Source organism: Giraffa tippelskirchi, chromosome 11 (genome assembly GCF_054371585.1).
Source record: "Giraffa tippelskirchi isolate mGirTip1 chromosome 11, T2T-mGirTip1v1.2.pri, whole genome shotgun sequence".
Classification (NCBI taxonomy): Eukaryota; Metazoa; Chordata; class Mammalia; order Artiodactyla; family Giraffidae; genus Giraffa; species Giraffa tippelskirchi.
In genome coordinates, this window is record NC_137285.1 from 1,435,120 (window position 1) to 1,450,349 (window position 15,230).

General features: G+C 55.1%; 2 protein-coding genes and 1 long non-coding RNA gene across 8 annotated transcripts in view; 2 read left to right on the forward strand and 1 right to left on the reverse strand.

Annotated features, from left to right (window-relative positions):
• The window catches only part of GNAZ (G protein subunit alpha z), a 29,919-nt gene extending 29,025 nt beyond the window's left edge, over nucleotides 1–894 (forward strand). The window contains exon 4 of the mRNA XM_081542144.1: nucleotides 480–894. The gene's annotated coding sequence lies outside the window, so the exon portion shown is untranslated. The remainder of the gene's footprint in view (nucleotides 1–479) is intronic.
• The window catches only part of RSPH14 (radial spoke head 14 homolog), a 48,356-nt gene extending 36,917 nt beyond the window's left edge, over nucleotides 1–11,439 (reverse strand). For 2 of the 6 annotated variants that reach the window (XM_081542140.1, XM_081542138.1), the window contains exons 1-4: nucleotides 11,409–11,439; nucleotides 9,831–10,088; nucleotides 8,534–8,636; nucleotides 5,883–6,001 (exon numbers count right to left, since the gene is read on the reverse strand). In XM_081542140.1, coding sequence (XP_081398266.1) covers nucleotides 5,883–6,001; nucleotides 8,534–8,636; nucleotides 9,831–10,029 — 421 coding nt within the window. In that variant the 5' untranslated portion in view covers nucleotides 10,030–10,088; nucleotides 11,409–11,439. Of the gene's footprint in view, nucleotides 1–5,882; nucleotides 6,002–8,533; nucleotides 8,637–9,830; nucleotides 10,089–11,073 lie in introns of all 6 variants that reach the window. The other 4 variants (XM_081542143.1, XM_081542142.1, XM_081542141.1 and 1 more) reach the window with 2 other exon arrangements.
• Nucleotides 2,802–12,422, forward strand: LOC145526469 (uncharacterized). The gene is made up of 4 exons (XR_014068916.1): nucleotides 2,802–3,512; nucleotides 3,996–4,284; nucleotides 10,160–10,214; nucleotides 12,240–12,422. It is a non-coding gene; the product is annotated as an uncharacterized LOC145526469 (long non-coding RNA).
• The last annotated feature ends 2,808 nt before the right edge of the window (nucleotides 12,423–15,230 follow it).

The following is a 15,230-nucleotide window of genomic DNA, read 5'->3' on the forward strand; positions in this document are numbered from 1 at the left end:
CGGGCCCCGGGCAGCAGGCCGGCCACAGCACTGACCAGCCCTCCGGCCTTTTTAACGCGCCTGGGGAAACAGGCAGCAAAGCCACACGGTGACCCGCCTGGCACGGCTCGTCTCGGACCCGGCCCGCTGGGCTCCGGCTTTTCTCCTAAAAGTCGGACATTTTATAAAACCGAACCGGAAACCTGGGTTTTCTCCTCTGATACCTTTTTTTTTTTTGGCCAAATCTCGTGGTGTTTCGCAGAGATACAGAAAATTTCCAATGCAGTTGAGTATTCTTTTTTAAACGCAGATTTTCAAAACCTATTTTTTCTTTTCCCCCCTCTGGGTGGTCCTTCTCGTGTCTTGGCTTGCTGAGTGTAAAAGTCGTCACTGGACGCGTCTGTCCGTCTGCCCGGCGGTAGCCTCGGGGCCGCGTTGTACATGCGCCCCTGCAGTGTCCCCTCGTCCCTGGTGCGGCCTCCGCTTCGTTTTTCTTTCAGAAAATAAACGTGACGTGTTCACAGAAGGTCCTTCACCGCGGGAGCGGATGAACAGTAGCTCGGCGTCCTGGTGTTTAAAACAGTAAACGACCTGTGGCTTCTCCGCACGTGAAGGGACGGGAGGCCAGAGGGGCAGCCGCGCCTCCTGTGAAGGCTCGGCCGCCTGAGGGGGGCCCTTCCTGCCCGCGGGGCCGCCCCCCGCCACGTGGACGGCCCCGGCCGAGGGCTGCCCGCAGAGCCCTCGCCGGGCGGACCCCCTCTGGGCCTTCGTCTGGGACCCCGAGTCCGAGGTCGGTGCCCAGAGTCACAGCCGAGGACTCGCGAGGGACGTCGTCGAGGGGGAAGCCAGGAGCCGGGGGATGGCGCGAAAGTCCGAGATCGTCTACTTTACGAAAATAAAATACCCTGAATGAGCCAGGCCTCGTCCCGAGTGCTCTGTGTGTGGCGGGGCCGGGGGGTCTGGGGGTCGGGGGGACGGCGACCATGCCCAGGTTCCTTTTCTCTGCCGGCTTCCTGCACGCCTGCGGAAAACCCATCTGGAGGTGAACGTCAAGAACGAACAAGCCCACAGAGACGGAGGCCCGCCTGCCCGTGTGTCCTGAGGGCTGCGGTTGCGGACCACGGGGGCTCCGGCCCAAGCTGCTCAGTCACCTGGGCCCCCTCTGCCCCAAGACAGGCCAGGGTCAGAGTCATCCCTGCAGGGAGGAAGAGGCTCTGGCTGGGCCGGCAGTGCAGAGCAGGGTCCCCAGCCCCGTGCTGGCTGACGCCCGGGTGGTGAGCGGCCTCGTCGAGGGTGGGAAACGCTCGTCAGGGAAGTTCGTCCTCACTGCGCGGGGATCCTCCGGGGTGTCAGTGGTGACCCCTTTGACAGAGGACGGAACGTGCCCGGGGGCGGGGGCAGGGGCGGCGGAGCCATCCTCTTTAGGAGGGGCAGAGAGGGGGCCGGAGGCCAGTGCCTCCCGAGCCCTGGGTCTTCGCTCAGCTCGGCACCCAGGTGGCCGCGGCAGGAGCCCGGGGCTGGGGGGCACGGAGCCAGCCCAGATCACCGTCCCTAAGCCAGGACCCGGCCCGAAGCCCCGAGGGAGGGACGCAGACAAGGCACGCAGGTGCGTGCAACTCAGCCCGGCTCTGCCCACGTGGGGGTCCCCCGCTCATCCCCAAGCAGCGGAAACCCGGGGGGGAGGGCTTTCGTATGAGAAAAACCTGTGAGTTAAGCTCTTTGAGGCTTATTCTGTGCTTTCGTGCCAGCTGGGATAAGAGCTGTAACCTCACTGTGAGCGTCTGTAACTAAAAACACACAACCGGAGGGAGACAGAAGGCGTCTGCCTCCTGCCCTGACGCCTTCAAGGAGGGGGGAGGGTTCCCTGCGTCAGTCCCCTGGCCACCCCCCCCGCCTTTTATCTGCTCAGTTCCTCCTCTGACCAGCTGATCCCTCTGCTGAGGGGGCCCAAGACCCAGCGTCCTCCAGGGCCCAGCGGGCCTCGGAAGTCCCCTCTGCGGGGCAGACAGGGCAGGGGCGGCGGGCAGGAGCGTTGGCGAGGATGGAGCCGCCTCATTCGGGAGGGCAGGTGCTGAGGTGCGGCGCGGCGAGGCCCACATTTAGCGGTGCGGGGGCTGGGACGGGGCTGGAGCGGATGGAGGGCGGCCTTGAGCGGGGAGAGGGTCCCCTGTGGCCCTGGGGCGGCAGCTGAGTCCGGGGTGGGGGTGTGGCGCCCCGGGGCTGCCGGGCTGAGGACGCCCACCCCACTCCACCCCCGCGCTCCCCTGGACATAGCGCCCCATCGCTGTCTGGCCCCGAGGAGGGAGTCCAGGAAAGCCCGCCCCCGCCGCCGCGCCCCCACCCCCTGGGCGGGAGGGCGCCTGCCTGCACCCCGCAGCCCCGCTGCGCCCAGCGCTCGGGAGCCCCGTCAGAGGAGAGGGCCCGAGGGGCGGGAGCGCTTCCGGGGAGGGGGCGGCCGGCCCGTCACTCGGGGCCCCGGCGAAGCGCAGCCGCCCCGCGCGGCGGTGGCCGGTCCTGCGGCGCCCCCTGCCGGCCACTGGGCGGGGGTTACCAGAAACAGCTGCCCTCGCCCACTCAGACCCCCCTCCACCCACTGGCCCCAGCGAGGACACCACCCCCGGGACACAGTCTCCCAGGCCTGCGCAGGAGCCTCTGCCCTCAGGGGCCCTCAGAGGGTCCTCCCGGAGCGCCCGGCACATGCCACGTCCCTCTCTCCCTCTAAGCTGCCCACCGCCTGCCGACGACCACTCCCCAGCGTGTCCCAGGCCTCCCTCGGGGCGGGTCACAGAGGATGAGCAGCGCCCAGGAAATCCTCAGATAAAGGGTGAGACTCCAGCCTCCCTGCTCCCCGGGTGAGCCTAGCACCTGTGAATTTCAGAAAAATGTGCAGGCCTTAGAGCGCTTGCGTATTGCAGGTAGGAAGCCGGTGTTGGGCTGGTGAGGGCCAAACAAGAAGGCTTCAGAACAAACAGAAGTCCACCCCGGGTCCCTTCACGAGCTGAGTGGAAAAGCAAAACTCTTTCAACTTTTAGGAGAAAATGTGACGGAATGCCTCCATTACCACCAAAGTCTTAGATGGCACCCCCCAGCCAAAGCCACAAAGGAAAAGATTCATGGAAGCTCACTACCATTCAAATGAAAAACTGCCGTTTTATTAAATAAAAAGGAACTGTTTATTCAAATGAACAAACAGTGAAAAGCGAGCAGACCGCCGGGAACGTGGTGTTTGCGTTGTGTGTGACCAGCTAAGGATAGAATCTGGGATAAGTGAGACGCCCCCTCGAATCGATGAGAGACGCAGCAAACAACTCGGCAGAATGCGCTCGGGCTCCCGAGAGGCTCTGGGTGGAGCGAAGATGCCCCTCTGCCAGCCTCGGGGCGCAGAGCCACAGACGGCGACAGCTAAGGCTACGCGGCCAGCACCCTGCAATGAGGGGGCGCGCCCGGCCCTCCTGGCTGGGACAGGAACGCTGAGAAGCGATTGCATCTCCAGCCCCACGACACCATCCCCAGGGAAAGCCAGCACACGCAAGGTCAGCCGGGCTGGGGTGAGTTCCAACACGGGGTGGGCAGGCAGAGGTTATAATCAGGAAACAGAGCCCGTGACACACATACATACACCCCCAGTCACGGCATTCGGTGTTTAAAGTAGATCCACCTAAATACAGCTTTTAAAACAGGCGAGGCAAGATCTACATATAATTCATGATAGTGAAAGTCGCTCGGTCGTGTCCGACTCTTTGCGACCCATGTACGGTACGGTTCATGGAATTCTCCAGGCCAGGGGACTTTCCGAACCCAGGGATTGAACCCAGGTCTCCCGCATTGCAGGCGGATTCTTTACCGGCTGAGCCACAAGAGAAGCCCAAAATATATAATTAACGCCGGTGATAATACGCAGAGACGTGTGTTGCGGGTGTAGTAACCCACTCTTGGTGGCTCCAGGCAGAAGGGAGGATGCTGGGGCGGGGGGCGGGGGTGTTGTGTTTCACAGGGGACTGTACTTTTTTCAGCAGAAATCTCAAGCACACGTGAAGGGTGTTGAATGTTAAGATCCAGCAAAGCTGGTGGTGGTTCCTGATGTTCGTTATCATCGCCTCTCTGTACCCCCAAATGCTCACAGAGGTCACAGCAATTTTAAGAGTCCTGGGTGAGAACGGCAAGTCCCCTGTCTCCACACCCCGAGCAGGGGTGCTCCGGCGCGGTGAACAAAGGTGAAGCTCAGCCCCAGAAGTAGTTCCTCCTGGAGACGCCCTGATCTCCCAGAGGCCCTCGAGCGTGGTCGCCCAGGAGAGGCTAGCCAAGGTGTGTTTCAGGAGGACGTGGGCAGGGCCCACCCCAGGTGACATGGGACGGGGCTGGGGGCAGGGGGTCTTTTATTTGTGTGTTTTTCTGGCCGTGTCGGGTGGAAGTTGAGGCACGCAGACTCTAGTTACACACGTGGGCTTCACTGCTCCACGGCACGCGGGGTCTCAACTCCCCGACCAGGCACGGACACAAAAGTCCCCTGCATTGCGTGGCGTGTTCTTAAGCACTGGACCCCCAGGGAAGTCCCAGAGCAGACTTCTTAAAAAGATCCCCCGGGGTTGTGCAGCCTGGCTCAGCTGCAGGAGGGCGTGGTCCCCGCCGTGCCGCAGTCGCAGCCCCCGGGGCTCTGCTCCATTCAGCCAGACCCTCTGTACTGGTTCCCTTGGCCATTTGTCTCTGGGCCCTGATTCAGGGAGAGCCCCACCTGGTCCTCACTGCAGGCGTCCGAGGTGGGGACGGGTCCCATCAGCCTCCCCTCCCAAAGAGGAGACAGCCTGTCCCGGGGCACGCGGGGGACCAGGGGAGAGCAGACGGAACCGGCCCGTCCAACTCCTGGCGCCTGGGATCTTCAGGCCTGGGTCAGGCTTAAGGCCCTCCCTTCAAGGTCTCGTAGCCTGCCTCTTGGAACGAGCCCCTCATTTACAAATGCTCACTGCCTCACTCGACAGGACGAGTGTCACTCTGACACGAGTCTCCACCCTCAGTCGTGGTCAGCCAGCAGGTGGTGGTGACCCTGGACTCTCATCGGATTAGCAGAAGTGGTCAGCTGGAGGGATGGCGAGCCAGGGGGTAGGGTCTTTCGTCCTTAAAAATGCACTCGGGTGCTTCCCAGAAGAGGGTGTTTACAGGGCTCTTGTCACCAGGGAGATAGAAGTGAAAACCAAAGTGAGATGCAGCCACGCATCCAGCGGCACAGCCGGAAGACCCCGAGTGGGTCGACGCAGAACGCCTGGGGCGCTCTCACACGGCTGGCGGGAGCGCATATGGGCAAAACTCTTTTAGGAAATCATTCCTAGGACCTTCTGAAGCTGGACGGACGTAAAGTCGTCCTGTGCTCAGCAGTTCTCTGCAGGGCGTATCCGAAAAGAAACGCATACGTGTGTCCCTCGAAAGATGGTTAAGACTGTTAGCGGCTGCTTTACTCTCGGCTGCCGCACACCAGAAACAGTTCGTACATTCTCAACGAAAACCCACGCGAGCAACAGAAGGGATGAATGAACTGTGGTCTCCTCATATAGTGCGCACACCGCACTGCACAGTGCAAACTGGCAAAAACCAGTAACACACGACCACACAACAGAGACAAAGAAGCTAGAGACAAAATACTGCAGACTGTGTGTCCACTTACTCCAGGCCAGAATACTGGCATGGGTAGCCATTCCCTTCTCCAGGGGAGCTTCCCAACCCAGGGATTGAACCCGGGTCTCCCGCATTGCAGGCAGATTCTTTACCATCTGAGCCACTGGGGAAGCCCCATTTAACAGGTATGTTGTATCTCAATAAAAGCACGACGTGTTCTAAACTGTGATCAGCACAGCAGGTGCCCGTCGGGGAGAAGGGTGCTCAGGCCGCACGAGTGCCCGTGGCGAGCCTACCTGCAGGCACCTGGGCCAGGTGCTTGAAAGCCGTGAAGAGGTTCTCCCGGCAGGCCGACTGGGGGTCGCTCAGCAGGAAGGACAGGGCTTGGATGACATTGTGCGCCAAAAAGCCCTCTCTGGGGAAGAGAAGTCAGATTTAGACACGACCAAGGCATGAAATTAAAAGACGCTTGTTCCTTGGAAGAAAAGTTATGACCAACCTAGACAGCATATTAAAAAGCAGAGACATTACTTTGCCAGCAAAGGTCTGTCTAGTCAAGGCTATGGTTTTTCCAGTAGTCATGTATGGATGTGAGAGTTGGACTATAAAGAAAGCTGAGCACCGAAGAACTGATGCTTTTGAACTGTGGTGTTGGAGAAGACTCTTGAGAGTCCCTTGGATGGCAAGGAGATCCAACCAGTCCATCCTAAAGGATCAGTCCTGGGTGTTCATTGGAAGGACTGATGCTGAAGCTGAAACTCCAATACTTTGGCCACTTGATATGAAAAACTGACTCACTGGAAAAGACCCTGATGCTGGGAAAGATTGAGGGCAGGAGGAGAAGGGGATGACAGAGGATGAGATGGTTGGATGGCATCACCAACTCAATAAACACGAGTTTGGGTAAACTCTGGGAGTTGGTGATGGACGGAGGCCTGGAGTGCTGCAGTCCACGGGGTCGCAAAGAGTCAGCACGGCTGAGCGACTGAACTGAACTGAACTGAAGGCTGTGCCCGGAGAGGATCCAATAAGAACCTGGAGGCAGGGGCTCCGCCCCCACCCCTGTCCCCCTGGAGCCTGAGCCCAGGCCGGCTGGGACAGACTGCATCCCTGCGGCCTCCGGGGAGAAGGCAGACGCTGGGGTGGCCCTGGGATCGAGTGTGCCCGAATGGCGGTGGAGCGCTCTGGGTGGCAGAAGCCAGAGGCCGACCTCCCCGAGCTCTGCGCTGGGCTGGCCGGACCTCTCTCCGCCTGCTGGACACACACCTGTGCTCCGTCCAGGGCCGCTCCGGCCCTCCAAACCCACATAAGCCTGTTGTGCTTGTCGTTATAATGACATACGTTCATTAACTATCAGGTAAGCCCATTCAAGGGCTTCCCTGGCGGCTCAGCGGGAAAGAACCTGCCTGCAGTGCAGCAGTCACAGGAGGCGTGGGTTCGATCCCTGGGTGGGGAAGATTCCCCTGGAGGAGGGCATGGCACCCCACTCCAGGATTCTTGCCTGGAGAACCCCCATGGACAGAGGAGCCTGTGGGCTACAGTCCATGGGGTCTCAAAGAGTCAGACACGACTAAAGCGACTCAGCATGCATGTGATCCCATTCGATGAGAAAAGACTTGTTAGTTTCTGGGTTTTTTTAAAAAAAAACTTTCTTATGAAAACAAAGTTGAATGCTTTGGAAAGACTTAAAATTGAGTGTCTGAAACAATAGGGAGATGACTGTAAAGATTCTAGAAGGGTCTGGCCTGCAGATTACTCCATTAATGTCTGAGTTCTTCCTCTACTTTAAAGAAGCAAGGCTACTGATACATGATGTTATAGGTGTAGTTTAAGCGGAAAAGATGATGGGAAACATGGTCCGGTGGGCACAGGGGTTGGCGGCTGCCTAATCGTTTAGGGGTTTGGGGTTAAGATGAACTGTTTGGGGAATTCCCTGATGGTTCAGGGGTCGGGACTCCAAGCTTTCACTGCTGAGGGCACAGGTTTGATCCATGGTGGTTGGGCTTCCCAGGTGGCTCAGTAGTAAAGAACCTGCCGCCAGGAGACGCAGGAGACGCAGGTTAGATCCCTGGGTCAGGAAGACCCCTTGGAGTAGGAAATGGCAACCCACCCCAGGGTTCTTGCCTGGAAAATCCCATGGGCAGTGGAGCCTGGTGGGCTACTGTCCATGGGGTCGCAAGGAGTCAGACACAGCGGAGTGGACACGTACTACTGCTGCTACAGGAGCTGAGATCCCACAAGTCACACAGTGGCGAAAGTAAAGATGAAGTGTCTAAACGGAACATAAGTTTCTTTCCTGGCTTTTTTTTTTTTTTTCTTTTGACATGGACCATTTTTAAAATCTGGCTTGAATTTGTTACGATATGACTTGTGCTGTATGTCTCGGTTTTTTGGACACCAGGCATGTGGGATCTTAGCCCCCGACCAGGGGTCAAACCTGCGCCCACTTCTTTGGCAGGTGAAGGCTGAAGCGCTGGGCCAGCAGAGGAGGCCCTCTTTCCCAGCTTTTTTCCCCCTTCTGGCTTTTTAACCATTCCATTTGATTAACCGCCTCAGGTCTGGTGAGGGTTTCCAGGCTTCGGTCGGGACTAAGAGAGAACTCGGTGTGAGGCCTGGCCTGGGGCTGGCACACAGGAAGTGCCCAGCTGTGCTCTGCCTGAGGTCAGACTCGTCCTGGGAGAAGGAGGTCACAGGGGGTCCCCCACGTTGCCGGGCCCTTCCCTGAGCCCTGAGTGAGATGTGCAGGCCTCTTCTCTCAGTGCCTGGGCGCCCACTCCGAGTCTCCCCGACGGTAAGTCAGCTCCATAAGCTGTTAACTCCCCACGGCGACCAGAGGCCAGCCCCCCGGCCCTGCTTCCACCCGCATCCGCTCCCCGTCCCTCCTCGTGCGGCTCCGAGAGGGCGGCGGGTTCAGCTTGGGCAGGGACCCCGGGGCCTGCAGGCTCACCTGCCCACATCGTGGGTGGTCATGATCTGCAGCGCCTCCGTGGTCTTGATGCGCACCAGGTCGTTGGTATCCTTCAGCAAGGCTTTCAGGCTCTCCAGGCAGCCTGCGAGGCAGGGAGACCGATGAGTGTCCTCCAGGCTCAGAAACCAGCTGAGCTGGAAGTCGACGGGTGCGCCAATGTCAGGATCAGGAGCACCAGGGCTCCACTGTTTGGGGGCGTGGGGACGCTGTGTGGGCGACGGAGTGCTTCAGGGTCACTGTCGGGGCCTCCGGGTGCCGGAAAGGCTCACCTCAGGGACCCTGTCTCCCCCCCATTTCTGTGCACGCCTCCTGCTGCTGCTGCCCCTCCCGGTCCTCCACAGGGTTCAAAAATACCCCTTTTATTTGGAGAGACTGGAAGTCAAATTCCAACCTTGTCACCAGCTGTTGTGTACCCTTGAAAGGGTTACACCGTGGCACGCCAGATCGAGCACCTAGAAATCCTGCCTTTTTGTGACCCCCCCACCCGCAACCAGCCTCACGGTCCTTTTTGCCGAGACTCCGTTTCTTCTCTGTTGGGTTGAGGAGGCTCCTCCCCTCGCCGGGCTAGTGCCCCAGGACTGAGATAAACATGGGCATGCCTGGAGTCGGGCTCATTAAATAGCAGCCTTTATTATCCAAGCTCCACCCGGCCTGTGAGGCCAGGTCGGGACCCCTGCTGCCGCCTCTGAGATTAAACTAGCCCTTCGGATAAGTAAGGCTGGTGGGAGAAGCGGCAGGTCACTCACTGTGGACCTGATCTGGAGTAGGTACGACCGGGCCACTCGTCAGCTCAGCTCTAAGTGGGGCCCAGCTCTTTGCGACCCCATGACTGTAGCCCACCAGGCTCCTCTGTGCATGGGATTTCCCAGGCAAGAACACTGAGTGGGTTGCTATTTTCTTCTCCGGGGGTCAAACCCACATCTCCTGCATTGGCAGGCGGATTCTTTACCACTGAGCCGCCAGGGAAGCCCCCTGTATATGGGCAATTAGGAACGCAGGAGAAAATGGACAGAGGTCCCCACCTCCGTGTGGTTTCAGCAGGGCTAGTGCCTAGCTTCTGTGATGACCTTGTGAGTGAGACAGATAAACAGGCCTCTTTGGCGAATGTGTGACCACCAGGCTGAGTCCTAGCAAGAGGGGCTGACCACTGGTGGCGTCCAGCTGAGGACCGACTGACCGGCGGGGAGGGCTTCCCCACCCCACCCCTCACCTCCAGCTGCTCTGCGTCTGTCCATCCAGACCCCAGTCGTGGTCCCTTGGGCTGCAACACACTCACCGATGCTGATGGCTGTGTAGACGTGCTCAGGGTCGTGCATCAGGTCACACAGAGCAGTGAGGGCTTTCTGCCTCGTCAGCAGGTCCTCCGACTGCAGCTCCTCGTTCAGCTTGGGCAGCGCGCGGCAGCCGTACGCAATGGCAGCCTGAGTGGGGTTGATGTTGGGGGGCAGGTACATGGAGATCTTGGCGTCCGCCATCGTCCCGCGCCTGCTCAGGGTGACTCTGGAGCTTTCAGAGTGAAGCTCCAAGGAGACCGCTGGTTAAAAGAACCCAGACGTCGTCATCATTGCTACTGTGATCTGGCGCTATTTTACTTCCATTTTACAGATGAGCAGACTGAGACTAGGAGCAGTGAAGGAATTTGTTCAAGGTCACCGCAAAGGTAAGTGGCAGCCCAAACCGCAAACTTCAGAGTTCTCCAGATAACTATATAGATTGGGCCTCAGGACAAAGGCATTGAGAAAAGCAAACTGGGTGGGTGGGTGGGTGGGTGGGTGGGGGTGGGCAGTGGATAAATTGGGAGATTGGGACTGACGTACATGCACCACTATATATAAAATAGATAACTAATAAGGACGCCCTGTGTAGCACAGAGAAATTTACTCAATACTCTGTAATGACCTATATGAGAAAAGAATCTAAAAAAAGTGGGTACGTGTATAACTGATTCACTTTGCTGTACAGCAGAAACTAACACGGCGTTGTAAATTGAATATACTCCAATGAAAATGAATTTAAAAAAAGAAAAAGACAAACTAAGCCAAACAAGCAAACACTGAAAGAACAGCTCCATTTAGCGCTTATCTTGTGCCAGCAATACCTAATATGCAACTCAGCTACCCCAGGAGGAGGCGGGGAGTTCTATGACCCGGGAGGAAATTGAGGTTTCAGGACAAGGAGCCTTAGAGGTCATGAGCTAGGCTAGGAGCCAATGTTCTAATCCAGGTCTGGGACATTCACCCATCAGGGACCCACAGTCGGATGCCTCCAGCACATCCACGGAGAGGGAATCAAGGTTAAAGTGTGACTTATTTTTTATTACACACACACTTGGAGCAACTGTAAGCAGTGTGGCTGGGTAGTTAAAAATGGGCTCCAGCCCCAAGCCAATGGGCGGCCCTTAACAAGCAGCTAGAAAGGGAGACGATAATATCCCCCACCCCACCCCACCCCACCCCACCCCACCCCACCCCGCCCCCGCCCAGAGCGGGCATGTTCGCTGAGAATGGAGCATAGCTCACCAGGGCGCTAGAAACTTTGGCTGCCGTTATTATTATGCTGATGGTGGTAGTGACTACGTTTCGTTGGCAGTGACAAGCCCCAGCCCTGTGCGAATCCAGTCCACTAAGAGATAGTGAACTGGACTCTCGGTTCCGGGCAGTAGGTAATTAGGGAAGGAGGCGAGGAGGTGGGGATGAAGAGGAGGTGGGGCCCGGCCATTTGGGATCGGGGCTCCCCGGGCAGGAAACGCGGGCGCCTGCCGCCCTCTAAGGGGCACGGGCCCTGTTGATCGGGCCTGGGTGAGTCTGGGGGAGCCCCTGTCCCCGGGGCCCCAAGTCTGCGGCCGCCGGCTCACCTGCCTCAGCGCGTGAGTTTCTGTGGCACTCGCCCGTTGCCAGGCAACCCGGTTGCCAGGCGACCCTGGGCGGCGTCCGCTGGGCAGCTTTCCGCACATCGGGGCGCCCACTGCGCAGGCGCGAACAGCCCCAGGCCAGCGCCGGCTGTAAAGTGGGGTTGGTGCTATTTTCCGGGGTTACTGTGGGGGAACAAAGGCGGGCTCAGCTTTGTCCGTAGTGCAGAAGGGAAGGCAAGTGACTGTGTGCGCCTTTCTCTGTACTGGGCACTTGGCACAACTTTAATTCTCAGTGTAAGCCTGGGAGGTGATGCATTTTCTTGTTTTACCGACAAGCATCTCAAAGAGGTTCCGTAGCCTTCCCTGAATCACAAAGGCCTGATCCCAGAACTGCTTAGCCCTAGCCTCGGCTCCTTCCTCAGCAAGCTGAAGCTCGTGAGGACGCAGGTCGACCCCTGCGGTGGGCTCAACGCACTGCTGGCCGGAGCAGTTATTCTTGAAGGCAAGCCAGACTGAGCCGTCACCTCCACCAAGCCCTCCCAGGGCTCCCCGTTGGCCTCAGGACAGTCCAGACTCCTAGCCTGCCCCTGGAGGCCCTGGGTGACGGCCTCCTCCACCCATGCTGAATTCTTACTTCCCCAATGCTAACTCTTTCCTGCAGCTGGGCTGCTCGTAACACTAACCACCTGTTGGTCCTTCAGGACACAGCTTGGGGTACTCCTCCTCCAGGAAGCCCAGCGTCTCCCCCACTCCAGATTAGCAATCCCAGAGCTCAGGTGCCCCAGCGCGCATGTCCCTCTGCTGATTCTGGGCTTACTTCTCTGTTTCCCCCAGCAGACGTCCCTGAAGCTGGGGCCCACATGGGGCCTGGTTCCATCCCCCTGCTCCACAGCGCGACCCCCACCCCATCCCCAGCCCCACCAGCTCCAGGAACATACCAGGAGGTCTCAGTAAGTGTAGAAGAAGTGCATGGTTAATGGGTTTGAGTCAAGCTTCATAATCAAAGTACTTCCACCATCTCCTGTGATCCTCACAAAAAACCCTTGAAGTATATAGTCCATTTTACAGTGGGGTAAACTGAGACGCAGGAGGAAGCTAAGCAACTCAGGGAAGTTCACCCCAAGGCCTGGGCCCTTAGCAGTTACACCCACTAATAAAGGCACCAAGCATCAGCCTCCAGCACATTTAGCTCTGAAACGAAGGTAATTGGCCTCAGTCTCTGTGCCGTGGACCCCATATTGTGCCATGGAGATACACCCCTACTGCTGTCTTTTGAAGGACCGAGTCGTGAAGGTCTCTCTAACCCAGAGCATCTGAGCTTTTTTATGAAGGGGGTGTGGAGAGCCCTGGGCTGGGAGTTGGGAGATCTGGGTTCCAGGCCTAGTTCTGACTCTCCAGGCAAATCCTTGGAACATGTGAGCCTTCGTTTCCCTGTGAAATCAGGGAGCTGAACCAAGTAGGTTCTCAAAGCTGCAGACTCCGCACCTCTCAGAGCTCAGCTACAGAGTCTTTTTGTAAAAATCGTTCTTCCATTTTCTGTTTTTCAATCTCCTTTTTCTTATCTTTGAAAACATACGCATAACATTCTATGTAGCATATGTGTTCACTTATGAGACAAAAAGTATAATAAGTGCCTGTGAATTCACCATGAGAATATCATCAGTGCCCTCATCCCCTTCTTCGTCCTTCTCTCCGAAGCTACATTCTCATTTCTGTGATTAGCATCTTACAAACGCCTCTGGAGGCCATCGAGCCCCGCCTGCCTCTCTCTGCAAATAGAAACTAACTCACAGAAGCTCTGTGACTCAGGTCAGCTTTTACACAGCCATTAATTATGGAAATTAATTTTGTAGCATGAGCTCTAGAAGCCAGCTTATGATATTCAGGCATCATTAGGTTCAGAACTGTGCAGATGAAGGTCAGGAAATGGGAGGCGCGTCCCTCCCTTGTCACTGCAGGGCAATCGGCTGCAGCGCTACAGCAAGAGTCCTGTCTTAGCCACGATTACAGCGAGGAGGAGGCGTCTGGGAAAGGCACAAGGCACGCTGAACTCCATCAGGGCCCAGATGGAGGCTGTTACTGTATTCTCTGAGTTCCAAATGTTTCTTTTCATTTGAGTTATTTACCAAATAGATGATATATGCACAGAGAGTAAAATCCCAAAAGTAGGAGAGTATGTCTCCTTCCCTCCTTGGTCTCCAGCCAAGGGACTGTCCTCATCTGTACCACCCACTGGACTCTTTCCAGCGGTACACTAAACTGATACAAGTAAACACAATTGATTTGCCTTTTATTTATTTATTATTTTTTTGATATACTGTATTTATTTCAACAATATAATGGTTTATGTAACGCACTTTAAAAATCACTTTTACTATATGATGAAAAGTCATTTGTTCCCCAAAAAATGCTTCCATAAAGTTTCAATGCATTGTGTATGTATACCTTATATCCTACATGCCAACAAATATGATACTTTCAGAACACTGACATCCATTAAATTATTAATTTGCCTTTTCTTGGTATTATAATTTTTTTGATAATTACATTGTTTTTGTTTTAAAATTACATAAGCACTGTAAGTAAAATAAATTATATCTAATTTTATATTTGTACATGTTTACATAACATTATAATCAAATCTAGGAAGAATCCAATGTTGTATGATATTAGATCTAGCTAGTGCTCTAAGTTGGTAATAGAAAATATATCAAAAAGCTAAGGAACTAATTTTAACAATAATGAAAAATAAAAGGAAATTTGTTCAGATTATTAAAGGATTTTAGTATACTTATGCTTTCAAAAAATCAGTACTTTGATAAAAACTGAGAACTGAAGATAGCTTTTGTAACAAAAAAGATGCCAGGTTGAGGCATTACTGGAGTCAGAGCATCTCTAATTCCCTCGTTCTATAGATGAGGAAAGAGAAATAGAAGCTGAATGACACATTCTGGACTCTTACTGGCCTTTGCCACTGTTATTTTTGCTTCTGAAAAAGATAATTTGCATCAGACACAAAAAATGCTAAAAACAATGCCCTAATCCATAAAGGTTGGCCATGTATCTCATTTTTTTTTTTTTGGTCAAAATGGAAAAGTGGTCCCTGAGGATAGAAATCACAATAATGCATGCCCAGAAAAGGTGGCATGCATTAGTTTAATAAGACTAATTTGGAGAACAGTATTTTCTATATTGTCAAATTTCTGTAGCTGGACTTTGTGATGACATTTCTGCAGAAGAAAAGATACATAATTTTTACAGGGTATACAAATATTCCATAGGGATATTAAAGTTTTTATCTGGTGAAAATGATTTAGTGGGATATAAAATCTTTACCCAAGTAAATAAGAAAATCAGTTGCATTCTCTACGTAAGTGTTTTCTGAAGACACTTTGGCTTTTAAGATCTTTTTAAAACACTCGAGACATAAAAAATTAATACTACAAAAACTAGCTATTTCTTTCCCTCTCTTCTACTATAAACCAATTCTTCGCTGAAGATCAGTTCGTGCGTGCTCAGTCACTTCAGTCGTGTCCGACTCTCTGTGATCCCATGGACCACGGCCCGCCAGGATCCTCTGTCCATGGGATTCTCCAGGCAAGAACACTGGAGTGGGTTGCCATTTCCTTCTCCAGCAATAAAGTATGGAGGGAGTGAAGTGAAGTCGCTCAGTCGTGTCCAACCCCGTGGACTGTAGCCTACCAGGCTCCTCCGTCCATGGGATTTTCCAGGCAAGAGTACTGGAGTGGGGTGCCATTGCCTTCTCCAGATGATTTGCCTTTTAATGTAATGGCAACACACTTCAAACAGTGTTCTCCACCTTCC